Source organism: Pinus tabuliformis, chromosome 5_1 (assembly GCF_031772625.1).
Source record: "Pinus tabuliformis cultivar Carrire ecotype Pingquan chromosome 5_1, CPIR1, whole genome shotgun sequence".
NCBI lineage: Eukaryota > Viridiplantae > Streptophyta > Pinopsida > Pinales > Pinaceae > Pinus > Pinus tabuliformis.
In genome coordinates this window covers 211,486,683-211,513,774 of record NC_142305.1, presented here as the reverse complement: position 1 = coordinate 211,513,774, position 27,092 = coordinate 211,486,683, and the positions used below count along the sequence as shown (strand labels likewise).

The 27,092-nt window shown below is 39.0% G+C and overlaps 1 protein-coding gene across 4 annotated transcripts in view; it reads right to left on the bottom strand.

Annotated features, from left to right (window-relative positions):
- Positions 1-27,092, bottom strand: part of LOC149164151 (uncharacterized) — a 193,603-nt gene that overhangs the window by 1,428 nt on the left and 165,083 nt on the right. Inside the window, exon 8 of one of the 4 annotated variants that reach the window (XM_089431961.1) lies at positions 3,584-3,857. The exons of the other annotated variants lie outside the window; for them this stretch is intronic. Coding sequence (XP_089288087.1) covers positions 3,814-3,857 — 44 coding nt within the window. The 3' untranslated portion in view covers positions 3,584-3,813. Of the gene's footprint in view, positions 1-3,583; positions 3,858-27,092 lie in introns of those variants that run through there. 4 annotated transcript variants of the gene reach the window in all.

The window sequence follows — 27,092 nt, the reverse complement described above, 5'->3', positions numbered from 1 at the left end:
ACACCATTCAACAATGCACAACATCCAAGATAGTACACAAGAGATGTGGAGATTTTATCACAGGAAAATACTGTCGCTGTTTGTACTTAAAATGTTAAATACACAATTGTATTGTAGATAACACATATATTGATAAGATGAATAGGATGACTGTTACAATGAGGGGGCCCAATATAAATACTAGGCAGGGTGGCCTTTCACATGAAGAGATGTGAGTATTTGATAAGAGACACCTTTACACATTTTAATTAACTATTATTACTTATTATTATGTTTGTTACGTTACCACCCCGTTAAGGGATGTTATATCCCCAAAGCATAATGAAAACAATTCTCTTCTTGTTGCATACGCCACTTCAGCATATGTAATTCATTGGTAGTATTATCTTGGAATCAGGGTTTATCCATTTCCCTTTCAATTTTATTTTATTTATTTATTTATATAAATTATTTTTATTATTTTTTTAAATTATTTTATTTTATCTATTATATAATTATGCTTTTTTCTGTAACTTTATAAAATTTTATTATAAAGTACTTTATAATGACTTTATAAGTGACTTTGTTTTATTTTTATTATTTTTGTCCCCAATAGTGACCGTATATGTTCGTATGGTTGTGTCCCTTGTTAACAGGTGCATCTATTTAGGCATCCATTTGCAGATCATCTGGGAATGCCGACATCAAACACGCCTCGTGCAAGACATCTGTTGTCGCATCTCCAGGACCAGTTTCAGCAGACTTGGGCTTTTTTATATCTGCCACTTCCAAGTTTTCTTCAGCACTGGTTCCAAAAATTTCAGGATTGTCCTTCGGAGGTGCTCGACGTCCTCTGGCTGTGACATAATGTAAGTGTGGGATGACCTGTTAAAATTGGCAACTAGGGCCAAAATCCATGTGGGTCATCTTATTAATGGAAAGTTGGAAACTGATATTTTTCTTGGATCCTTCTCATCGAAAGGTGTAGGATTGATCTAAAAATCATCCGATTCCGATAAGTATTCATGGAGATATGAATTTATTAGTGTTATGGGACAATTCGTCAAGATCGGCCAGCAACCAAATAAACGCCACTTGTGCTCAACATTTTAGTATAAATAGAGGTGGCCTTCAAGTCATTTCAACACACACTAGGGATCTCTTCCTCTCCACTTGTCTTTGGGTTTTAGTAAGAGAAGAGATCCTGAGGAATAACATTGCCCTACTCTAGAGGGAGTGCCCTAGACTCTACGCTGCCCTAATGAAGAAGCCCTAGACGCAGGAAGAAAGGGAGATCTAGTATAGTGAAGGAAGCCCTAACGCTGCCCTATGAAAAAGCAGTAATACACAGCCATGGAGGGTCTAGGAAGAGACCCTATCCGCTGTCCTAAAAGGCACCTATACGCAGCCCTAAGGAGAGAGACCTACACGTTCAAAAGAGCCCTAGCCACAGTTTTGTTCGTGCCCTAGTCACGATCCATACACGCCCTAACTGCTGACCTTATTCCGCACTAGATGTTGCCCTACATCCGCAGTTTAAGAAGACTCTTATATGCTGGAAATAGGAGGCCTCATCTCCCTAGACGCAGTCCTCTAATACGCAAGCTCAAGAGGCCTCTACGCTGCCCTAACTGCAGTCCTCAAAGGTGATATAATCCGCAGTCAATGAAGGGTTCTATGCAGCAAGAGGAGGATTCCTATTCGCTGGAAAGAGTAGCCCTTAATGCAGTCAAAAGGAAGACTATTCAAGCATGCCCCAGTCGCAGCCATGGAGGAATATTACCACAGCTAAAGATGCCTAATCTGACCTCAGATTTGGACAGCAACAGCATCAAGCCTCAGGCAGATGAGGAAGGTCTGAAAGCAGCATGTATGACATGGAGAAGAATGCTGAAGGGTATGCGTTGAAGTCTGTCCAGCATGGCAGCATATGTTAGGACTTTCTTGATAATAGTAGAGTCACTTGGATGAAGAAAAGGGTGTGAACTTGATGAAGGTTATGAACAGTAAATTCTATAAGAGAAATCACTGTGTTGAAGACCTTGGTTGGAAACCTTTGGAGCAGCAAAAGGGACTGTTAGAGGGCAGATTAATATAGGCCTATGTTCAGTAACATTGGTGAAACTTCGTCATTAATAAAAGGAAAATACAAGAGCTGACCGTATGAAGGTACAGACATCCTTGTGAGCAGCAGAGGAAGACTGTGTGTTAGGCCGCAGGCCATAACAACACAGTCTATATTTCATATGAGTATTTGAGTGCTCAAATCATGCATAATATATATGGAACTGTCATGCTGCTGAAGCTATTAGAGGACTGTTTGATGCTGCTGTAATATAAGATGGACAGAGCTAAGTGTCATGGGTTAGTATTATTATGTTGAGGTCGGTTCAACTGACAAGGAGCAGCATGATGATGTAAGGGTCTCACCTTGAAGGACCTTATGCTGCAAATCAGTTGAAGATTGAAGGCTGCTCTCCGAGCTACAGTGCTTGGTGCCAGGAGTATAACTGCATGGTGTCATCTTCATGGTGAAGATCTCTGTTCTTATCTTGTCAAGTCAAAGTGTTGACTTCTGTTGTAAATGTACTATCTTTATCTCTCTCTCTGCTGAACTATTGAAGAACATACAAGAAGAATTGATCAAGGGTTTCCCCACATTGGAGTTTGTCCCTGGCTAGCGCCACATCTTGTGTCCTCTTGTCTTGGCTTGTCTTCTGTGATTTATATTTATGTTCTATATGCAGTTTACTTTAATGCTGATGTGATTGCTAATCTGGAAAAGATATTGAGCTAAATGTGAAAATTGAAATAAATTGCTCTAGCATAGAACATACCTCAAACTTAACATGAACAGATGAAACTATGTGAGATATATTTTGATTTATTGATAGGAGGAAACAACTTGTGTAAGCATGGAAACACTGTATGTGATTCAATAGAAGGATGGTGGCATGAATGAATCCAATAAGTTTTCCCAGTTGTCGAATAATTTGGCTCATCTTAGGACCCATGATCATGGACATGCTGCAGCAACTCATCTGTAGCAGCATTCGATGGAGCAAATAAAAGCATTCGTTGTTTAGGGTGGTGTTTATGTAGCACAGGAAACATATTTTGATCCATATTCTATAAGACATCGTCAATGGATCTTGTGCCAGTACCCCCAAAATTACTCAAATTGTCACTGGCTTCCCTGTAGCTTTCGAGTGCAACTATTTTAAGGAATGCACCATAATAATGTTGATATGGGACAATGTTAATTTTAGGGCTAGAGAGTTCTTTGTTGTAGATAATTGCATTTTAAAAATTTTCAACAATTTACACATTACATTCACCCCATATCATCATATCATCAGAAGCAATTATATAGAGAGAACATAAACAATGCAGTGGAACAGTATGGAACATTATAAGAAAAGCATACACAATAGAGACACCAAGATTTTGGTTAGAGACCATGGCAAAACCCCACAAGGAAGAAAACCCATAATCAATTATTCTTCTTCTATATTCATCAAATGTTAAGTTGAGATACAATGTACAGTAAAAATGAGACACATCTTTCAACATCCAATACATTAGGCCTCTTAGGCCAAATCCAGGATCATACAAGATCCTCCTGAGATGGCAGCAAACAAGTATATTAAAGAGGCATACACAAGCCTCCATATCACTGTCACAAGTAGCAGATGTATCTATCAAATATTCCTGACATCACAGTCATAAGTATTATTGCCATTGTCATAAGGAAACAGCCACACACCAGAGTCATAAGAGCACAACATACATCATTGTCACTGCCATAGAGCACTTCATTGTCACAGTCATAGATCACTTCACTGTCATTGTCATAGAGGTTCTGCCATGCAAGGATACTGCTATACAACTTAGTCATAAAACATTTCCATCAGAATATTGCCAAACATCACTGTCATAAATACACTGCCATATATTACTGATATAAGAACAAGAGCCACTGCTCAAACATTAGTCATAAGAGTACTACCAAATAAATCTGACCAAATTGATCCAATAACTCTTAGCATCCATCAATATAAAAGGAGCAATTGTATGCCTTATGGGACGTCCATTCTGTTGTCCTAAGTTACCATGGTTTTGACCACAACACAAAGGTATTCAGCCCTCTAGATAGAGCATCCAATAATGCTAAAGATCTACTCAATTATATCCTCAAGTACCTTTAATCATTGCGTTGATCCACCTCTATTGAGAGTCGAGACCTTATCTTAACCTTATCTCTGCGTTATTCTATAAGGAGTCTCATCCCGCTATTCATTAGACTATTCTAAGAATATGTGACCTTATATCTTCACATGATTAGGGCTCGGCCCTCTTACAACATACTCAAAGAAATGCACTCCAAAAATATGCACAAATTTGTCTCTCCAATTCAGCCAGCAAGTTATTTGTCTTGGCCTCTACCAATCACAAATTTTGGCCCAAACTTAGAGATCTAAGGTAGCTAGTATACATAGTGTTACCCATCATTTTGTGGGTGATATCCTTAGGAGAAAATTTTTCTCCAAGATGGTATTCAGCCAGCAGCGAGCAGCCCCTTGCAGCCACCAACTAGCTCGTTGTACCATTTCTCCACCACCTGAGCCAGCCATGTGGTCCCTCACCCATCTGTTATAATCGTATGTTTGAAGGTGGGTCTCCCGAACCTAAACGTGTGCCTTGTCATTTGGTTATCATGGACACTTCTGGGCATGGATTAATAAAGGGATTCGGTGGAAAGAGTGGGCTAGGTTTGTGCTCTTGTCTCCTAGACCTCTTTTGGATGTTAACCTTGGACCCTAGTCCCGTGGGATCTCGTTTACTGACCCTTGGGCTTTAGGGATGGCACTACATGGGAAACCCTGAATTTGGTTGCGTGGTCCTGCTCCCTCATCCACATATGTCACTCCCCTTCCACTCATTATAACCCCCATTCATCATTTCTCCCACCTGGATCCACATTCCTCCATTGGGTCCACATAGGGTTAGCCTTCCCCCTCCCCTTGCCCACACCTTGGGTCAGGCCTGAAATGATGCCCTGGAGGTTGATGCAGCTGAAAAGAAAAGTAAAAGCATAATTGGCCACATTCAACAAGAAGATGTACCACAAAATGAAAAAGATAGTTGGGCCAAACACATTTAGCATGTGGGCAAAAGACAATACATTGCTCTGTTAGTTTTTGGTAGCATTAGAAGTGCTCTAGCATTGAAAATTGGTGGAGAGGCTAAGGCACATGAGTTATAAAGAACCCAAAAACCATTTGGTGAAATACCACCCGGATTGTATTTTATTAAAATAATTAATATTTTTAATGGGGTTCCTAAGCCTAAACTTGGGAAAATTAAAATATTAGTGGGTATTAATTAAAATATGGGTGAGAATTATCTAGAAGGTAGATCAAGTCATGTTTTAATCTTAGTTGTTGATTAGAGACTTAATCTCGGCCGTTTAAGACTCAACAGGAAAGTATAAAATGGAGACTTGGGGTTCATTTAGAAACACACAAGGAGAGAACAAATTGATCTAGAATTTGATTTCTAGGGCAGGGTTTGCTAAGGATTTCGAATTAAGTGATCATTCTGTAGCAGAGGGGCAGTGAGAATCCGGGAGAACTTTCTAGAGAATACTGACAGAGAGGCGAAGAAAGCCAGTAGAGAGGCAACACAGTAGCCAGGAGAGTTGATGTTGGGCCAGTCTGGGCCCACGTAGCCTTGATACAGAGCCAGAAGGGCCAGCGCAGAGCAGAAAAGTTGTCTATCACACAGAAGTCGGAACTAACGGGAATAGCTGGAACAGTCGGGAACAACCGAAACTGCCAGGAACTACCAAACAGCCGGGAACGCTGACGCAGAGGGTAGAAGCGCAACTATCGGGAATAGTTGGAACTGCCGGAACAGCGAAGAAAGCTAACGCAAAGGGAAAAAGCTGGAACTATCGGAACAACGGCGAAAGCTGACACAGAGGACAGAAGCTGGAACTGCCCCGAACAACTAGAACTGTTGGGACCTACCGAAACAACTGAGAAAGCTGACGCAAAGGGTAGAAGAGGTGAAGCAGAAATAGTCGAGGTTAGCCAGTCTTGTGCCGGATCAGCCAAAATTTTGTTGGGTGAAGTGAGGTAAAACTCACTCAGATTTTCCACCAGTATTTTCTCTGTAAAAGATTGCTAGATGAGCATCCTAGATTTGTATTCAGATATTTCTCCTGCATAATAATAAAACCCTCAGAGCTGTTGCATTGGGTTTTTCCGAGGACTATTGTGTCCAAAAATAAGTGTGTCCTATGTATCTTGTTCTTTGCTCTGTTTTCTATTTCATGAGATCGAATATTTAATTAGTGTAGGTTGTAGAAGTAATTTGCTTCAATATTCAGAAGAATAACTTGATAATATGTTAAAATCAAGTAGGTGAAGTAGATTCAGTTTTGCTGTAATAACGGTTCCTTGGACTAGGAATTTTCACATGGTATCAGAGGGTTGATCTTGAAACACGAAAGAGCAGTGCTGAGCAGTGAGGCCGAAAGCTACACTTGGCAGCAATTCAAATCCCCTTGGAGGGATTGCGCAGTCCTTGCCAGTTAGTTGATTCGCGAAAATCTCTCTCTGAGTGAGTCAACAGAGGTACGATTTCCGAATTGTGAGCTTGTAGAGGCAGAGGGAGTGACGTTGAGCCTCAACGCGGTGCTTGAAGGGCACAGTTTCTGCCCGGGCAGAAATTTGCTAGAAAATAACAAAGACACGTAGATGGGGAATTTTCTCCTCAGAGAAATTTTCGCCAGAAAGTTCGAATTTCTCACTTGTTGGGCAGTTGTGCTAAGCAGTGACTAGAGGAGTCAGTTCGACAATTGGGTGAGATGGCATTGCATGGGCTCAGAGATTAGGACAGGTTGGACGGAGCCTCCAACTATGTCATATGGAAGACCAGAATCTTAGTTGTTTAGGAGGAATATGATCTCGAGGCCTGCGTCAAAAGTGTTGTAGTTGTTCCTGTTGACGACAATCAAAAGAAGAAATACAAGGCCGAGCAGGGGAAGGCAAAGAGGCTTATTCTCGATGGAGTTCGAGATCATGTAGTATCACACTTGCAGGGCAAGGATACAGCCCGAGAGATGTGGGAGGCCTTGTCTTCATTGTATAAGGCTCTTCTGAACAGCGGAAGATGTATTTAAAGTAGAAGTTGCAAAGGACTTTGATGCAAAAAGGAGAAGGAGTGAATCTCTATCTTCAACGTCTTCAGGACACTAGAGACCAGCTTGCTGCAGTGGGGTCCACTCCTCAGCCAATCGCGATGGTGAGGATAGCCCTGAATGGAGTCTCGGATGAATGGCAAGTTTTCGTCCAAAGCATATTTGGCAGGGAGAAACTACCTTCATGGGAGGAGATGTGGGCGGCTCTTCAACAAGAGGAGTTAAGGAGGGACCTAGTGAAGGTCAACCTCAGTGGCAACAGTGGAAATCGCTCAAAGACGAAGGAGGAGGAGGAAAACACAACTCTAGCATCGAAGGGACAGTAGAAGCAGAAGCGAAAGGAGGACATTTCGAAGGTGAAATGTTTCAGTTGTGGCGAGATGGGCCACTATGCATCTGAATGTCCTTTGAAGCAAAAGGACAAGGATGAGAAGCATGACCCTAAGGTTGAAGCCCCGAAGATTGACAAGGAAGAGTATGCCATGAGTGCCCACACATCTCCAAGAGGGAGATGGGGCGATATTGAGCTGTAGTCGGGAGGACTACATGTGGGCAAGATCCTTGAGGAGTCCTCCAACTGGATCAATTCCTTGCTACGGGAGCCCAAGATTTAGCAGTAGCGAGATGGACTTAGTGTCAAATGATGCAGTGGAGTGTTTGGAAAATAGATGCAATAGCTTGGGACTAGAAACTGATCAGCGCAGAGCAAGGTTGGCAGCAGCGCAGTTGGCATAGTGCAAGAGTCAGTGACTGCACAGAAGATTCAGAGGGTCGGAATCAGTTGTAGTCAGATTCCAACATTCATTGTATTATGTTGAACACAGTTAAGTTCAACTAATTTTGGATGTTTTGCAGTTGTTTCTCTCAGCAACTGAGTTGTAGTATGGATGCAGTGTTAGTAGTGGCAGTGCTAGCAGCATAGCAGATGCAACGTTTGAGAGGGAGTTGTAGTACAGATGTAGCAGTGGCAGTGGTAGTGTCATGGGTAGCAGTATAGTAGTAGCAAAGACATAGTGTTGGTGGCAGCAACAGTGCAGAAAGGAGATGCTTCAGAAGCAGAGCAGCATGCAGTAGGGCATTGTTGCTAGAGCACTTTTCTCGCTAAGAGGGAGTGTTAGTTTTTTGAAGCATCGAAAGTGCTCTAGCCTTGAAAATTGGTGGAGAGGCTAAGGCACATGAGTTCTAAAGACCCCAGAAACTGTTTGGTGAAATTCCACTCGGATTTTATTTTATCAAAATAATTAATATTTTTAATGGAGTTCCTAAGTCTAAACTTAGGAAAATTAAAATATTAATGGGGTATTAATTAAAATACGAGTGAGAATGATCTAGAAGGCGGATCAAATCATGTTTTAATCTTAGTTATTAATTAGAGACTTAATCTCGGTTGTTGAAGACTCAACAGGAAAAGTATAAAATGGAGACTTGGGATTCATTTGGAAACACACAAGGAGAGAACAAATTGATCTAGAATTTGATTCCTAGGGCAGGGTTTGCTAAGGATTTCGAATTAAGTGATCATTCTGCAGTAGAGGGGCAGTGAGAATCCGGGAGGACTTTCTAGAGAATACTGACAGAGAGGCGGAGAGAGTCAATAGAGAGGCAGCGCAGTAGCCGAGAGAGTTGATGTTGGGCCAGTCTGGGTCCACACAGCCTTGACGCAAAGCCAGAAGGGCCAGCGCAGAGCAGAAAAGTTGCATGTCACGCAAAATTCGGAACTGTCAGGAACTGCTGGAACAATCGGGAAAGCTAACGCAGAGGGTAGAAGTCAAAACTGCCAGGACAACCGAGAAAGCTGACGCAGAGGGCAGAAGCTGGAACTGTCCGAAATAGTCGGAACTGACGGGAACTGCCGGAACAGCCAAGAAAGCTAACACAGAGGGCAGAAGCCAAAACTACTCGGAACAGCCAGAACTATCAAGAACTGTTGGAACAGCCAGGAAAGCTGACGCAGAGGTCAAAAGAGGTGACGCAGAAATAGCCAGGGTTCACCAGTCTAGTGTCAGATCACCAGAAATTTTGTCTGGTGAAGTGAGGTAAAACTCACTCTGCCAGTATTTTCTTTGTAAAGGATTGCTAGATGAGCATCCTAGATTTGTATTCAGATACTTCTCCTACATAATAATAAAACCCTCAGAGCTGCTGCACTGATTTTCCTGCACTGGGTTTTTCCAGGGACTATTGTGTCCAAAAATAAGTGTCCTATGTATCTTGTTCTCTGCTCTGTTTTCTGTTTCATGAGATCAAATATTTAATTAGTGTAGGTTGCAGAACTAATTTGCTTCAGTATTCAGAAGAATAACTTGATAATATGTTAAAATCAAGTAGGTGAAGTAGATTCAGTTTTGCTGCAGTAGGGGTTCCTTGGACTAGGAATTTTCACTCTACCCCATCATCATGGCCATCACCCCGGTTCCTATAGGCCCTAAATGAGCCTCTTTATCATTCAAGAACCCATGATTGTCCCAACCCCTTATAGGCAATGAACTGCCTTACCTTAAACGAGGTATCCACTATTATATCTTACATATCATGCTCTTATCCCTTGAGCCCCAAGTAGTCAATTGAAGAAAAATCATTAAAGGAAAAAGGTATATAAAGAAGGATGGAAAAATAAGGTTGGGGCACCTCATGTACCACAATTGCTCCCTCCTATACATTATGATTATATACCCAAGTGTGGGATTCTCTTTTATTAGCTACCCTTGTACCCCAGCATGTGCCAGAGGGTTGCCCTTTTTCATCCCCTACTCCATTCATCTCTTCATCACATGCCACCACCCTTTAAAGGATGTACCTTGGACATACTATCCCCTTTAGAAGTAGAAACCACCTAATAGGATACTTGGTTAACCACATTTGGAACTTGGAGACATTAGCACATGCCAAAGCCCGATATGGAAGGGCATGCCATTATGAAGTGCCCACCTGTTGTCCATGGTTTGTAAGCTCTTTTACTCGATTTCTTTGATGACGTTTTGTAGTGGAGGGCTAGGGGACGCATTGGATCTTATGCAGGATTGCAAGTGGTCTCCATTTTGGGTTTGGTCTCCCTATACAAGGTCCTAACCCTCTAGAGGGCTACATTGGTACATATTGGGTGTGTGTTGAAAGCCATGGGCCTCCACAGCAGTAGACAACACTCCATGGATCCCCAGAGATGTTCAAAGATTACTCGAGATTCACCTATTAGACGAGGAAGATGCACCTAGTTCGCCTTTGCCCCACAGTTATACCATGCATTTGGCAGCTGACCTAGGACTTGTATGTTGAGGTGGAATCACTTACAACATCATCTGAGCCCTTACAAATAGTTTACATGCATCTTCGACTTACTTGGAGAACCATGAGGTCACTTCTGTGCCCTCACACCCATTGGGAACATCATAGGTTTATTATGTGGAGAACAAGGGGCCAACCCCTTGTCCATTACTTTTGAGAGTCATATTCATCATTATGGTAGTTACGGACTTCATCGGGTTTCTTAGAGAGCCCAACAACATGTATTATTGATCATTCGACCTCTTTAGAGGCTTGTTATTTTGTTTATGAGCTAGTTTGGTGGGCTTGTCACCAAAAGTTAGTTAATTGCACATTATTTTTAGTTTAGGGGCTAATGTAGGCCCAAGTAGCTAAATCGAACTCATTAGGACTGTATAAGTACAAATGATGAGAGTTCGTTTCTCATCATCACCTGGATTTGGAACTAATATCTATTTAGAGATTTTCGCTATCCTTCTTGGAGGACGAATTTTTGGACCATGAAATGAATTTTGATGTTTGGATAATTTTCATATGTCTTAGAGCTTCTTGATGGCAAGTTTTTGGATGGTTGGATATATTCTTATACATGTAAGTACATTTTAATGTTATTATTTCTTTCTAATTTTGTCACATACATTGTTGCTGGGATTTCGCTATACTAGGGCTTATTTGTTGCATCTCTTATGCGAAGTTGTGGAAATTTTGTTTCTAGATAGTGAATGCTTCATGTATGGGCCATGTATAATGAATGAATGTTCCTAGGGATGTTTCATTATTGAAATTCATCTTGACAAGCCATTTATCTTAAAAAAACAAAGTATAAAGTCTTTGAAGTTGCTTTTGTTGCTACCCTAGTGCCAAGCGAAGTTGTCTTTGAGGCCTCTTTGACCTAGAAAATTCAAAGGTCCATAGTCAAAATTCTACCTGATTCCACCCAAAGGTGATCACCTTAAACCTGTTGTCCTTCTCCCCTTTCCTATTCTCTAGGTTTAGTCCTCTAGGTCACCTAGGGAATCAATTATCTCACGATCTAGCCATCCAAATAATTCGATTTTTGGTCCACAACTGCGTTGGTGTGTCCTTAAGAATCCCTCCAAATTTCATGAGATTCCAACAATGGGATCTCAAGATATCGCAACTCCTAGCTCGAAGACCGATTCTTGCCCTTGGTTTTCCCTTAGGCTAGAAACCTCACCATGACTGCCACCAAGAATCAAGTCAACCAGCCAACCTTCCTGCTTGAATGCAAGACAAGATCTCCAAGGGGTAGCGAAGCAAGATGTCCTCAAGATGTGGCTTATTCTAGCCTTTTCAATCTCATATACCAAGTCTGCAATACCTTCCTGCAATTCAAACATGTTGCATGCCCAGAAACCCTAGGTTACTCGCACGTGAGAGCTTTCCAGCCAAAATCTCAGACTTTCGTATCATCTAAAGATATTTCTCCTTCTCCATTAGGCTCTTCTAGCGCCTTAAGACTTTCACATTTCTTCTCCTAGCCGCAGATCAGATCCAAGATGTATGTGCTTGTTGTGTGTTCTAATGGCTCAAACCTCCATCTTTATATAGCCTTTCCTAGGGCTCGAATAGCCCTCACAAGGCCGACTTGAGCTAGGTTGGCTAACTTGATTCTTGGGAGTCTTCTAGACTCTTTTATATACAAAAATAATTTTATTTTCTTGATACAAGTGCCTGAATGGGTCTTTTACAATGTGACAATGACTCTTTGACTCATGTAAACCCTAGGAGACCTAATGACAAATAACTTGAGCATGAAATCCATGCTCCAAAATAAATTTTCTTTTGTTCTTTATATCAATTTTCTCTCCTTTTGATAGACACATAAGATTTACATCATGATATGAGTCAAATGACAATTATGAAAACCGAAACTAGTTACATTTTCCAACAATTTTAAGTAGTGCACTAACACTTTTACTATGAGTTTTAGGAAATCTTCCATTATTGGTCTCCATTTTACTTTTTTGGGATGATTCTAGGGTTTTAAAACTAACCCTTTAATTTTTTTAACTTTATACCTTTTAAGCACTTATATTTAAACAACCTTATTACTTCCTTGAAACTTGGAATTCACCTTTATATCTTCTTTTATTCCATTAATTATAATTGTTGGAAATTGTAACTAGGTTCGGTCTTCATAATGACCTATTTTGTATCATGACATTGTATACTTTGTATAAAGAACAAAAATGAAATAAAAGAAAATTGTATTTTTATGTAAAGCATGGGTTTCATGCTCAAGTCAAGGTCAAAGCATGTTCTTCATGCTTCTAGGTCTTTCTGGGTCTTTCTAGGACAAAGAAGAAGTTATGTCATGGGTATTGAAAAGTATAACTAGGTTCGGTCTTCAAAATGGCGTGTAATTGTGATTTTATGTAACTGATGAGAAGAAGAAAAATAAATTATTATTGTAATGCTTGTCTCATGGGTTTCATGAGCAAGGAATTTTATTTTTAGTGATGGCTCCCATTGTGAACCTTTAGGATTTTCCATCTAAACATAAAAGTCAATTTGAGTCTATGTCATGTATGAAGGACCCTTCTTGGACATGTTACATCTTGTATGAGTCATTAGATAAGTATTAATAGCCCTCCAAGACAAGCACAAGTATCTCCCTTCAATTCGGCTGCAAAAGGAATAATTAGATCTCTCCAGAAGACACGTTAGCTCATCTCCAAGTCATGTCGGCTTATTACAAGCTCCAACAACTATAAATAGGGCCATGCGGATTTCATTTAGGCACAGAATTTCAGAGAAGGTTTTTCGATCAAGTCTGCAACAAGAAGTGTGAAGCTTACTAAAGGAAGTTTGTTATCAAGTGAAGGAAGGTATAAACCAAGCTCATTTCAGGTCTGTTTTGGGATAATTTCCTCTACACGTGTGGGGTAGCAAAAGATCAGTTGCAGCAAAAGGAACCAAGAAGAACAACAGTCCTTTTGGGTAGCCAAGTTGAAAGAAGTTCAAGTCATAAGGGAGGTCAAGTCAAGCTAGTAGGAGACTCCATCCCAAGCAAAGGAAAGGCATAAGAAAAGGTCTTATGTACAAGTTAGAATTAGGATTGCAGACCTAATTCAAGGAGGCCAAAGGTTTGAAGCAGAAAGTCGAAGTGGAAGAGGAGCCAAGACAAAGGAAGGAGCAGAAGGTTGACTATCATCAAGGGAACTTGTGTCTTGGTCTTGGAGTGGAAAATAGGTCAAGGGTCTTGGTCTTGGTATTCGTCAATTGGAATCTCTATAAGAAGAAGAATTTGTTTGGGTTTTCCTCTCAAGATTGAGAGGTTTTGGCCCTGGCTAATAGCCTATATTCTATGTCTCTTATCTCTTTATGGTTTATTCTTGGTAGTTTTTTGATGAAGAATAACATTATAATAACATAAGAAAAAGAAGATCCTAATCAAGAAGTAAAAATCATTCACATGAAGTTATCTAATTAAGAGAAATCACCTAATCTCGATGCCCTAGATTTCTCAACATGGTAACAGAGCTAAGGTGATAAAGTCAAGGAATATCAAGGGACACTCAAGGATCAAATCTCGAGGAAGGCATCAAAGCAAAGATCATCTTTAAAACAAGATATACAAAGGAAGCATTATAACCCTAGATCGAAGAAGGAACCTACAAAGAAGTCTTGGGATCATCATCAAGAAAAGAAGGCCAAGTTGAAGATATCTACGAATCAAGGTCCTTACCATTGAAGACATCACCAAGAAGTCATCATTGATCTTCATCAAAGGATCCAAAGAGATCTCACTCTCTATGGGATCAAGGATCACTCTTGAAGAAAACTACCTTCATCAAGGAGAAGTTTTCTACTCTCTATATCATCATCAACATCAAGGAAGCAACAAGGAGAAGGAACATCCTATCAAGTAAGTATCTGAATCTGTCAAAATGTCTTTTTGCAAGGAAAGCAACAAATTGGTTGGGGCTTCAAACTATCTTGCATGGAAGAAAAGGACAAATCTGAATCTCATTAAAAATGAGGTTATGGAACATGTAAAAGGATCTATCACTAAACCAAGAAAGGAAGATGCTCAAGCTCTTGCAAAGTATATGAAAGGGAAAGTTAGGGCTCAAAGGTGTTAAGTCCCTATACTACTAGTGTAAACCCTTATTGTTATTAATGCAACCCCCTTATTATATTGTTGTGCCCATGTAGTCCCCATATTGTTATTATTGTGCCCCATAGAAGCCCACTATTGTTATTATTGTGCCCTTGCATTATTATTGTTATGTCGGCTCTGATTATATTATGACCCCTTAGACTCCTATATATAGAAAGGAGGTCTTGTCATTTGTATTATCAAAGAATTTTTCATTTGTGTAATGTAAAGGAGGTTGCCCCCTCGAAGAGACTGAATTCTAAGGCATTGATCTATCTTTTCTATCTTTTTGTGAGCTGGTTTCATAACATTTGGTATCAAAGGTTTTGATTCTAGGATTTCGCTACTCCAAACGGGTCATTGTGGCATTTTCGCTATAACTGTTTCGCTATGAAGTTTCAGAAGCTAAAAAAAACCCATTTGCGAAGAAATCGGTCTGAACCTCAGGTCCGAATTTCAGATCTTGTCTCTCTATATTTTCAGATATATAATCTAAGGAAGTTTGGGTTTTTGCAAGCTCCAGAATTTCATCTCAAACAGGTCATCGTGGAGTTTTTGCTATAATATTTTTTCTACGAAGGTTCAGACCCTGAAATTAAAACCCATTTGAGCCGAAATCTTGGTAACGCTCGGGTCTGAATTTCAGATCTTGTCTTGCTATAGTTTCGGAGATATAATCTAAGAAAGTTAGGGCTTTTGCAAACTCCCGAATTACATTTTAAACAGGTGACCTGGGGAAATTCATCATAACTTTTTCTCTAAGCATCAGATTCAAATTTCGTAAGAAGTTATAGAAAGAGGACGGACTCTAGTTTTCTGTGTATATTTTTTAGATCCAAAAGTTGAAACAGTGACACGTGGCACGTCATACAAGTTAGCTCTACTGAAGAATTATATAATCAAGTCATCTTAGGAGATTAGGCATAACTCTTCCTTGCAAAATCCATTCTTGATCAGACTTGTGGGGTTATAAAGAGAACTCAGAGGGCTATTGCAGGACGCAATTTCAAAACTTGGAGATCTGAAATTACAGAGTTACAGTCATTTCAAGATCGATCTCCTAAAATCAAGAAAAGGCGATATGAGGAAGTTTGATGGCAAGGATCCGATAAATTGGATACTACAGATGGAGCAATATTTTGATCTACATGAGGTGCAACTGTTACAAAAGGTACGTATTGCATCTTCATATTTAGAACCGGATCAATTTTTATGGTATAAAGGGCTTTGTTCTCGTAAACCACTTGTTACGTGGTCAATTTTCATGGAGGAAATGATAGCACATTATGAGGATACAAAGAGAAACACCTTCTTTAGCCAATTGATAAATCTCAAACAAAAGTGTTCAATGGCAGAGCACATTGAGGACTTTCAAAAATTGAATATAAGGGAAAATGATATTCCAGAGAAGCAGAGGATTGATGTCTCCATAAGGACTTTAAAGGATAACATTCCACATGAGGTTCGTCTTTGTGAACCTGATTCATTAGAGAAGGCATTCAAGTTGGCAAGAAAAGTGGAATGCAAAATTATGGCAACAAGGAATTCTACCCCTCACTACTACAAAGATGGAAGTGTTGTTTCTCCTAGCCTTCCACAACCTACAAGGTTGACACCACAACAATTGGAAGAAAAAAGAGCAGAAGGGCTTTGTTACAATTGTGATAACAAATACATTAAAGGTCATAAGTGTGCTGAGAAGAAATTATTTTACATAGATTATGAAGAGGAGGAAGAAAAGGATCAAGAAACATCAAAAGAAGAGGATATACACCAGGAACCAAACCCAAAGAAAGAAGAAATGAATCCGACCATATCTTGTAAAGCATTGGCAAGAATTACCACTCCTCAGACTCTCAAGATAGAAGGACATATCAAGAAGAAAAAGGTTCAAGAAGTGAAAGATCACATCAAGAAAGAAGAAATGAATCCGACCATATCTTGTAATGCATTGGTCGGAATTACCACTCCTCAAACTATCAATATAGAAGGACATATCAAGAAGAAAAATGTTCAAGAAATGAAAAGATCACATCGAGCATCAAGAAATGAATCTGACCATTTCTTGTAATGCATTAGAAGAAATTACCACTCCTCAAACTCTCAAGATAGAAGAAAATATCAAGAAGAAAAAGATTCAAGCAGTGAAAGATCACATCGAGCATTAACAACAAGTTCTCCAACTTTTAAAGGATAACACCTCTTTGGTGTAGAATCGAATGAAACAACAGGCAAATCAACATCATAGTAAAAGAAGTTTTGATGTAGGTGATTGGGTCTTTTTACGGCTACATCTCAAGCAAGCTATTTATGAGAAGGAAATGTTGGCAACACTACATGCACTTAAAAAATGGCGACCTTACCTAATGGGACGACACTTCAAGGTAAAATGGATCATGATAGTCTTAAATACTTTTTAGAACAAAGATTATCTTTAGAAGAACAGAAAAAATGGGTCACAAATATGTTGGATCATGACTTTGAAATCATCTACAAAAAAGTGAAGCAAAATGTTGTTGCAGATGCACTCTCAAGAAAGGATGAGGATGTGGAAGCATTGTTTTATGCTATTTCTATTATCCAACTAGATTGGATAAACGAAGCAAGGGATGAATGGAAGAAAGACGAAGAAGTGTGGCCACTCATTCAAAAGTTGCAGAAGATCCCAGTTCAAATAATATTGCCAGAACTTGACGAGGAAGGAAAAATCATATTGGAACCTGAAGCAGTGACAGAAACAAGAACCTGACAACTATGAAATCGATTAATTTCAGAGTATCTCATCGAGTGGAAGAACTTACCTGCTGAAGATTCCACATGGGAGGACGGTAATTTTATACAGAAGCATCAAGAACTACTCAAGCATTAAGGACAACACGTTTTGAAGAAAAGGGGCATGTTAGGTCCCTATACTACTAGTGTAACCCCTTATTGTTATTAATACAACCCCCTTATTATATTGTTGTGCCCATGTAGTCCCCATATTGTTATTATTGTGCCCCATAGAAGCCCACTATTGTTATTATTGTGCCCTTACATTATTATTGTTATGTCGGCTCTAATTATATTATGACCCCTTAAACTCTTATATATAGAAAGGAGGTCTTGTCATTTGTATTATCGAAGAATTGTTCATTTGTGTAATGTAAAGGAGGTTGCTCCCTCGAAGAGGCTGAATTCTAAGGCATTGATCTATCTTTTCTATCTTTTTGTGAGTTGATTTCATAACAAAAGGATTCTCATAGAATCCATTAAGGATCCCTTCATCCCATATGTATTTAAACTCGAAACTTCAAAAGAAATCTACGACAAACTGGTAGAGTTGTATTCCGTAAGCACTGCTGGAGAAGTCATCTCATTAAGGCAAGAACTCTACAAGCTAAAGATGTCAAGGGAAAATGGAATAGCCTTATACTTTATGAGAATATCTCAAATTCGGGATCAACTACAAGATCTAGGAGAAGTCATGTCTGATAGAGAAATGACTACAGTGGTATTAAATGCACTACGGAAGAGTGGGGTAACTTTACTTCAAGAATTTATGGAAAGAAAGAAGCTACTCCATTCCAGGATCTATGGTCACTATGCAAGATTGAAGAATCTAGACTAAAGGCCAAATCTAATGTGGGAGCAGGTGAGCAAAATCAAGCATATGCTGCAATGACAAAAAGAAAGGGAAATTTTGGAAAGTTTGGTCCTCAGAAAAAGAAGAAGAACATGGCTAAAATACAATGCTATGGGTGTCAACAATATGGGCATTGTAGGAGAGATTGTCCTAAGCTCAAGAAGGACAATAACAAAAGAAGAAGAGAAGAAGCCCGCATCACCAAGGAAGTGGAGGAAGTTGAAAAGAAGAAATCCAAAGAGGAGGAAGTAATAGATCTCCAATATTGAGATAGTCTTCCTCACCTAAGTTCTTTTCAAGTTCCTAAGTTTTTTGTTGTAAGATATGGCTATCATGACTCACTAAATGGGATGCATCAAGGCATCATAAAAGCATCGAAAGCAAGAGCTCGGGACATCATCATACAGAAGCATGAAAGATGGTTAGCTCTTGGGAATCTCATTGAAAACATAAGTGGCAAGGTCATCTAGTACAAGGTTTATCATACATTTATCAAAAGGAAACATATGTTGATGGGGATACTTTAGATCCTCCAAATTCTTTGATGGAATCTTCATTGAAAGGTTCATCGATCATGAGGGGAAGCAAGTGTTTCATTAAGAATTCCAAACCTGTGGAATCCATGGGATGATGGTATGACGACATAAAAGGAGAAGCAAATCAAGGGATTGAAACTATTTCAATCAAGGAAGTTGTTGCAGGAAGTCTAGATGACCCAAAGGAAAAATGAGGTATGTATTCTTACAGTTTATATTGAAAAGCCATGCCATATGGTTGTAGGTAACATGGATCAATGCTCTATCTTGAGAGCATGATCAAAAGAAAGGATATCCTCCTTCAAAGGGATGCAGGAATGCATGGGTCACACATTCACTAGATGAAATCAACATAATATGTCCTCATATGAAGTATGAGGTGGCTGACTACAATTGAGGAACTCTGATTGGAAGCTCCTAGGAATGAAATGTGTGAAGAAAGGAAGGAAGAGATCATGGAATGTGCAACCATGGTAAAGGCAATCAACATCCGAAAGGCCAAGAAGATTTGACTAGGATATCTCCATGGAAGATGTGAAGACTAATGGAATCTGAAAAAGAAAGAGACCCTTGACAATATATATCCTTGGGAGATGTGTCGATATGTAAGTAGGATGCTGATACAAACTAGAATATGTCATGATGAAAGACCATCACAAAGGTAATGTTGATTTTAATGTTCATTCCTTTATTTTTGAACAAATATCTGGATGGGTTTATGCAGGGTTGCCGAGGGAAGATCTATGGATGTCTTCCACCACCGATGCACATGTAGTAGGATGAAAGATCCTTAAGTAAACATGGCATGAAGGAAGGCCAGATATGGACTGATGGATCACTTTTGGATGATGACATCGCTGACTCATGGGTGAAAGTGATGGATGGTCGGTGCCCTATGTAGAAGTGCCAAACATGAAGACTCCTAAATAATGAAAAGGAGTTCATGATATCGTGCGGATTTCTTCAAGCAGTTGGTTGTCCCATCATCTCCACCTAATGAACTGTTGTAGGTCCCTAATTAAGAGGGAGCCTGGAAACAAGTTTCTTACTTGGAAGAAACTTGGAAATTCCTAAGCCAAGAGGGAGCTTAGGTACATTCCTTCCGTAGGAATGAGTACATTCCTTTATTGGAATAGATATGTCCTCCCTAATTAAGAGGGAGAGATAAACACATCATTCTTGTTTTCACTTAGGAAGACAGAATGAAGGATTGGGTAAACATCTGGCATCCGATGCTCTTTGAGGATGTGTTAGGGCATCCAAGATAAGAGTAGTCGTAGAGGACTGATATTCTTTGAGGACTAGGAATCCAAGATAAGAATAGTCCTGGTGGAACACACCCTGAGAACCCGGGTGGGGTATGTTCCAAGAGAGACAATGATGAGGGTGTCTATACATCATTGGTCTCGCCAGCATTGTGCTCAGATCTCGTGGAGAGATAGAGTTGTTAGTCAAGGCCTTGCTATGTGACAATGCTGGTTGATATGATGCTAAATAGATGGGTTACCAATCTGACTCTTCTTATGAAAAATTCTTCAAATTGAGAATGACTAAGTACCATTATGAATACCTCCCTAGTTAAGAGGGAGTGTTAAAAAGTGTAACTAGGTTCGGCCTTCATAATGACGTGTAATTGTGATTTTATGTAATTGATGAGAAGAAGAAAAATAAATTATTATTAATAACTTTTAATTGTCTAATGTGCTATTGTGAAGGAGAGTATTGGCAATGGTAATATTGGACAAGAGCACTAACGTTTGTTGTCTTGTTAAGTTTCATAAAGTTACAATTTACATTCACTCACATAAGCTCACTCTCCAAAGGCACTTTGAATCTCAATGGATATCGTATTGGATGGTTTGAGTCACGTTCTTGTCCTAATTGGCATTGAAGTAACTTATTCTAATTGTGTTTAGAGGATATCATTAAGCAATTTGGGATCTTGGCTAATTGGAATCTAATTGGCATTATCTTGTTGAGCTCCTAAATTATCTAAAGAGCATTACTAATCTTATTGAGAAAGAATCATTGGATAATTGTTCTAAGTGAATAAGTGCTCTAGTTCTCTTTCTTGCCGGCATTGTTTCATGGTTAGTATCCTTTGTGAATGATATCTTATTCTTGGGCATATTAGAGATCTTTAATTCAAGTAATTGTTAAGCAATTGTATAATGGATATCTCTTATTGGCACTTGTTAAGTTAGCACATCTTCTTGTTGTTAAGATTGTCTCTCAATTCATTGTTAAGTACTCTCGTCATAAGATAAATATAACTAACTAAAATCACTAAAAAATCTCAACTCAAGAAACCACTCATCCATCTTGCACTCTCATCTTAAGGTTAGCATTGCATTAATAACTTACCTCCAAGCATAAGCTTGGTTGATAGAGATGATAATACCACCTTCTCACCTAGCTTGAGGAGCCTAGCACCTCTTTAGTGGTTAACACGGTGACCTTGCAGTCATCAGAGCCACATTCTCTGAGACACTAGAGGCACCAGATGGTTAGTACCTAAGGGGAGGTATCGTTAATCAAGCCTTCGCTTGCTTTCCCTTGGCCTCTTTCGCACAACCTACTCTAGAGACTAGCTTCAAAATAACTAAGAGGAAGGATACACCTAGAATAGTCATCTAACTAAAAGCAACCAAGATTCTTGCATCACAACTAAGTCATAGGGATTGCATCTCATCTAGGATAGATAAGCATCCATTAAGCAGCGGTTGTTCATCTGATCACATGGTCTCTAATTGATTCAAAGCAGTTAATTGATTCCATAAGGCATTGGTCTCACATATAATCTAATCTAATCTACAAATCTTGCTAAATCAACCAAGTGGCTAAGCCATTCAATCGTGTCTCCCAGACTCGGTTGCCAACAAGTCTCACGTTTTTGTCTTCCATAGGGACTACCCCCCATAGCCTGTTGTTGGGAGATAGCTAAAACAGAGAGGTTGGGGATTAATCATTAGAGTGATAGCCCCCAACCTGATTCGTTGTCACACCATGCCTGTACAAGCTGAGTGACAACATTTTTTGGCACTATTGTCGGAGATAAGTTTCTTGTTCCTGGTGTTTCGACATTTTCCAAGACCACCTTTGGTTCTTGATTTACTCCATCTTTCATCCTTCATCAATGCCACAACATTTTTTGGCATCGTTGTCAAGGATATCTTATTCTTGGTGCTTCAACGACATCTTCTCAATCTTTCATCATTTCATTAACCCGTCAATCGACACATTTTTTGGCACCGTTGTCGGGGACCAATTTATTGGGCTTTGGCATTACGACAACTATCATCATCTTCTTAATCTTCTCATTATTTCATCATTCCTTATCCCATCAATGCCACATTTTCTGGCACAAGTGTGACATTATCTCTTCATCCTTTTATCACCTTATCTTTTGTCCTTTCACTAATCTTTTTATCTTCTCTATCTGCACCTTTAGCACTTGGACATTTCGATTGGTTTCCTATTTGGGTGGCGACTCCACTTATTCATTCATATACAAAAGCTTCCACTAGAAGAAATCCTGGTAGCCTTGTCAACCTCGCTGTCAGAACTTAGTTGAACAAATTACATTCTAGTAAGCATCCATTTTTCTCAGACAGGAAGCCCTCCCTGACATCCATTTGCTTCTCTCTGACTAACTTTTCAGTTTTTCACCTTTTAGATTGTGGAGCTAGATTCATGTTCAAGTGGCACTTCATTTCTTTCATTTCCTGCAAAAATTTCTGCTAGAAGCTCGCTTCTTATGGATCTCTTGTTTTTCTTGAACAAGGATCTTTCTCCAACATCCTTTGGATCTTTTTCCCCTTGAAGCAAGACATCATGGATGACTTGGTCATCCCTTTGCACTTTAATCACATTCCTCATGATATTCCGAAAACAGCTATTGACATATTAGCTTCTTTCACGGGCAATGATGCAACCACCACTACAGATCACATCAAAAGACTCACGACTTTCATGCAAAGATATGCTCATGCGACTGCATACAATCATGAAGACGTCAAGATGCAGCTCTTTGTCCTTTCCTTGAAAGGTGATGCTAGAAATTGGTTTTGTGATTTTCCTGACAGTTCTTTTGATTCCTTACAAGCCATCATCAATGCTTTCAAAAATAGATATGGGGATCAAAAGGATTCACCTTGTGCCTCTAGTACTATGAAGAAGGATGAAAGTGATCATGTGAAGGACCCAAATATCATAGAAAGGTGTCAAGAAAATGTGCCATATTGCAGACATTGTGACCATTCTCATGATGAATCCACTTGTGTCATTGCAAGAAGAATCCTCGATAGTGGAAGGGCAGGGACAAAGGATCAAATTAATATTGATGATGAAAAGGAAAATGATAAGCATCTTATCGAGGAATTAAAGCAAATGATTAAAGACATGCAATTCAGTCAAGCACAGTTGATGAAAAACATGGAACTTAATCAAGAGAAATTGATAGCAGATCACGCCAAGGATATGAGAGCCATGTACACCAAATTGTTAGCCATAGAAGAAAAACATGATGAGGAGCTAAAAATCATGGAAGCAAATCATAAGGAGGAAATGAGTTTTATTCAAGAAAATCATGATAAATTGATAAAGGACATGAAAGCCAGTCAGATATCTCTTTAGAACAGGTTACAAGTAATGGAAGTTACTCAGTATAATCAGAGAATCACCTTTCAGGACATGATGGATACCATGGAGGAAAATCATACCAGGGAAATCAATGTTATAAAGGATGAACATGCTAATCAAATGAATGCCATGAGAATTAAGCAGATCACTCTACAGAATAAGTTGCAGATAATGGAAAAATCACAAGTTCAAGAACTCCAGCCAAGACCAAAAGGTCCAGAGCATGAGCCTCCTAGCTCACTAAAGCAACCTTCATCTTATTATGAAGAAGTCATTGATTCCATTGAGAAATGGTTAAATGAAGATGATTCAGGCAGGAAGGAAACTGAAGGAAATCAGATTGATGCTTGCAAGATTGATCCAGCGGCTTTGACAGAGCAAGGTCATGAAAATAAAGAAGAGCATGTCACAAAAGTCTTGGACATTCCAAATTTTCCATATGAGCATTTTTCAGATCAAGAAGGAAGTTGTGTGTCGACCACATCATCATCAACATCACATCCTGCCGAGAGCAAACGTAAAAAGCGAAAAAGAAGAAGGAAGAGGTTTGATGCATCTAATTCTCGAGAGCAGTTCGATATTTGGATAAGACAGAGTCCTTCTATATGCAGGATCGAGCATGGCACGTCTGAGAAGCAACCCACAGACTTGTTGAAAAGTCGACATATGAGTATGCACTATGTTGAAGGCATATGATCCCATGGTGCATCTTTGTATAGTATCTCTAATCCTACTCCTTTTCATTTATGTCATTAGTTAGTTTTATCTCACACATTTAAGTTATATGTTTCAGTTTGTTAGAGTAGATTTTTCTATTCCAGCAGATATTCTATGTATGCATGATGATTTCGATTTTGAATGGATATCTATTTGATGGACTTCTATTTTCTTGGATACAGGATTCTAGATTCTCACATTGCTCCATTGAAGCAACATGTCCCCATATGGAGCCAGATGTTGCACCCATTTTTTCAACATTCCAAGGAAGCAGGGTCCAAAAGCCTGAAGAAATTTTTTCAAAGATCAAAATCATCAGCCAGCAATCTGTCATGTAATTGTAAACCCATTCTACAAATTTATAATGTAAATGATGCTAGTACTACCATTTAATTATGTAACAACCTAGTTAAGCCTATGATTTTGGCGACAAATTTCATCCTAAGAGGTTTTTCGTCTCACTAATTATCTGTGTTTCTAAACACGAATGATCGACAGAGTTTTTCCCCCCAACCTCAACCCCAAAGCTAGGGTGGAATTTATCGTCGAAGTCTTAGGTAAGTCCTAGTGTTTTAATCAAAATGATTCGGGAATAATTTAAGCTAATCAGCTAATTATTTTATTACAAATCACTTGGTCTACTAGATCATATTGTGTTGCAGAATTGGGTAAATGTTATGAGGTTCTATAACGAATTGGTATTCCCCTTTGAGAGTCGAATTTGTAAAATCTTATGTAAAAAATATTTTTAGTGCATGGTCCCTCATACTTAGACATAATGGCTAAAATATTTCAGGGAGAAAAATAATTAATCCCCTCATGAGTCAACTAATTCATTTTTTTGTTAAAATTAAATTAAATCCTAAGCCAGAAAATTAATTAATTTATAGTCAAAATTAAAACGTTAGAGAAATTAATTTCTCCAAGTGGAAAAATTCGTAGGTGTAAAAGAAGTGAAATTTTGGAGGTCCCCCACCAAGGGAATATTGGAAATTTCAAGAAAATTCAGACCCTTGAACCTTAGTGGTTAAATCAAAGTTAAAATTTTGAGGAAATTAGTTCAAAATAATTATTTTTGAACTAATAAAAAATCATTTTAATGAGAAATTCGAAAACTCCTCAAAAATAAATATTTCCGACGACAGATATTAAAAGTTGATCAAAGATTTATCAATAGTCGAGATTATTTTGACGGAGATCAAGTCAACTAGCTGTTGTTTTCCACTTTGAGGAATTTCTCTATAAATAGAAGGCATTTTGCTTCCATAGAGATCAGGATCTTTGGTTAGATGTAATTTTGTAAACGCTAGTGTGAAGCCACTGTTGTACTGGGAATGTTTGAGTTTCATAATAAAAGACGCTGGGTTACAGTTCATGGTGTCTTTATCTCATTGATCTGAGATATGTGCTAGGTATGTGCTTTCCTATATTGTGCTTCAATATTATATGAATTGTTATTTCATTTGTAGATGATAGGAACATTCTATTGGCAAATTTTGGGCTTATCTTAGGTGGTCCGATTCATTGTATGATCTAACAATTTTTCTTAAGAAATATATAGAGTTTGCAGGTTCCCCAGCGATTGGGCTCCAAGTTCACTGACTATGGGCACAAGTCGACCTTGTTTGGACTTCAAATATTTTATGTGATTTTCTTAATTCACTAAGACTGTGGTTAATATATATCTTTCGAAATACATCTAGCCATTGTCAAATTTAATGAAAAATTATTCTTCAAAAAATCTTTCAAGCGTTGTATATTTATATATTTGTAAATAAGTTTTTGTAGAATAATTTTTGTATATCATTTTTTCTAACCCTTGTTTTGCAGTTGGGGTTTGAGGTTATGAATTTTTGTATATAATGGTGTTTTGGATACTTGTATTTTCATTTATGCAGCTAATATTCAAGAAGATTTGTTGAGTTAGAGCTAGATCTAGGCCCTTGAAGGTAAGAAATAGTCTCTAGAAATTTTGGAGGGCCAGCAACAAGGAATTTTGCAATGATTTGGGCAAATACTTCAGATTTGAAGAAAAATCACATTTTGGCAAGGGTTTCAAAAAATTTTAGGGTCTCTAAGCCCAGCATCCTCCTCTACCCTAGCCATCTAGCCTTCCTACCCTAGCCGCAGGCCAGATCTAGCCTTTTCTTCCTTGTCGTGGGCCCCATCAGCCCCAGTGTCAGGTTTTCTAGGCCCTTGGGCCTTAGCCGAACCTCAGCCTTCTTTCCTTGGCCTTATCGTGAGGCCAAGGACCCTCGACTCCCCTCTTTCTTCCTTCCGCTGCCCTCCACCTTCCCTTATCCCTTCTCGACAACCCTTCCTTTCCTCTACTGCCTCACAACAACCTTCCTTAGCCCCTGTCGCAAGATTTTGAGCCTTCTTCTAACCCTCAGTAGCCCTCCTCCAATGTGACGTCAAGCCTCTGGCTGCTTCCTTCGTTGTCGATGGCCTAATAAGCCTTGAAAGCCCTCATCCTTGCCCTTACCTTGTCACTGTATTGATTGTGTGAATTTCCATTGCTAATTCTTGGTTTTGCAAAGGTTGTGAAGGAAAAAATTCTTCTGCAGATGGAGGAAGGTGGACAAAACAGGTCCTCAAGTCATCAACAAGGATACAAGCCCTTTGGTTTGCCTTATAAACCTTTATCTCGTCGTTGTTCACCTACAGCTCTCTGATCATTCCTAACAGTGATATTAAGCACATTTGAGTGACATAAAATTGATTGATAAGTTCCCTAATATATTGCTATGTCATTTGTTTCATTTGGGCATTCACTTATTTGGGAAAATTACACAAACTTAGGTGATTGTCATCTCTGTTAGTGTTGCATAATAAGTGTTAGTTTTTGTAGCATCGGATGTGTTCTAGCCACAAAATTTGGTGGAGAGACTAGAATACATGAGATCTCCAAAACCCAGAAATCGTTTCTGGAAATTCCACCTAGAGGTGACTTAATTAGATTATTAATCAATTTCCTAATATTTCCTAAGTCTAAACTTA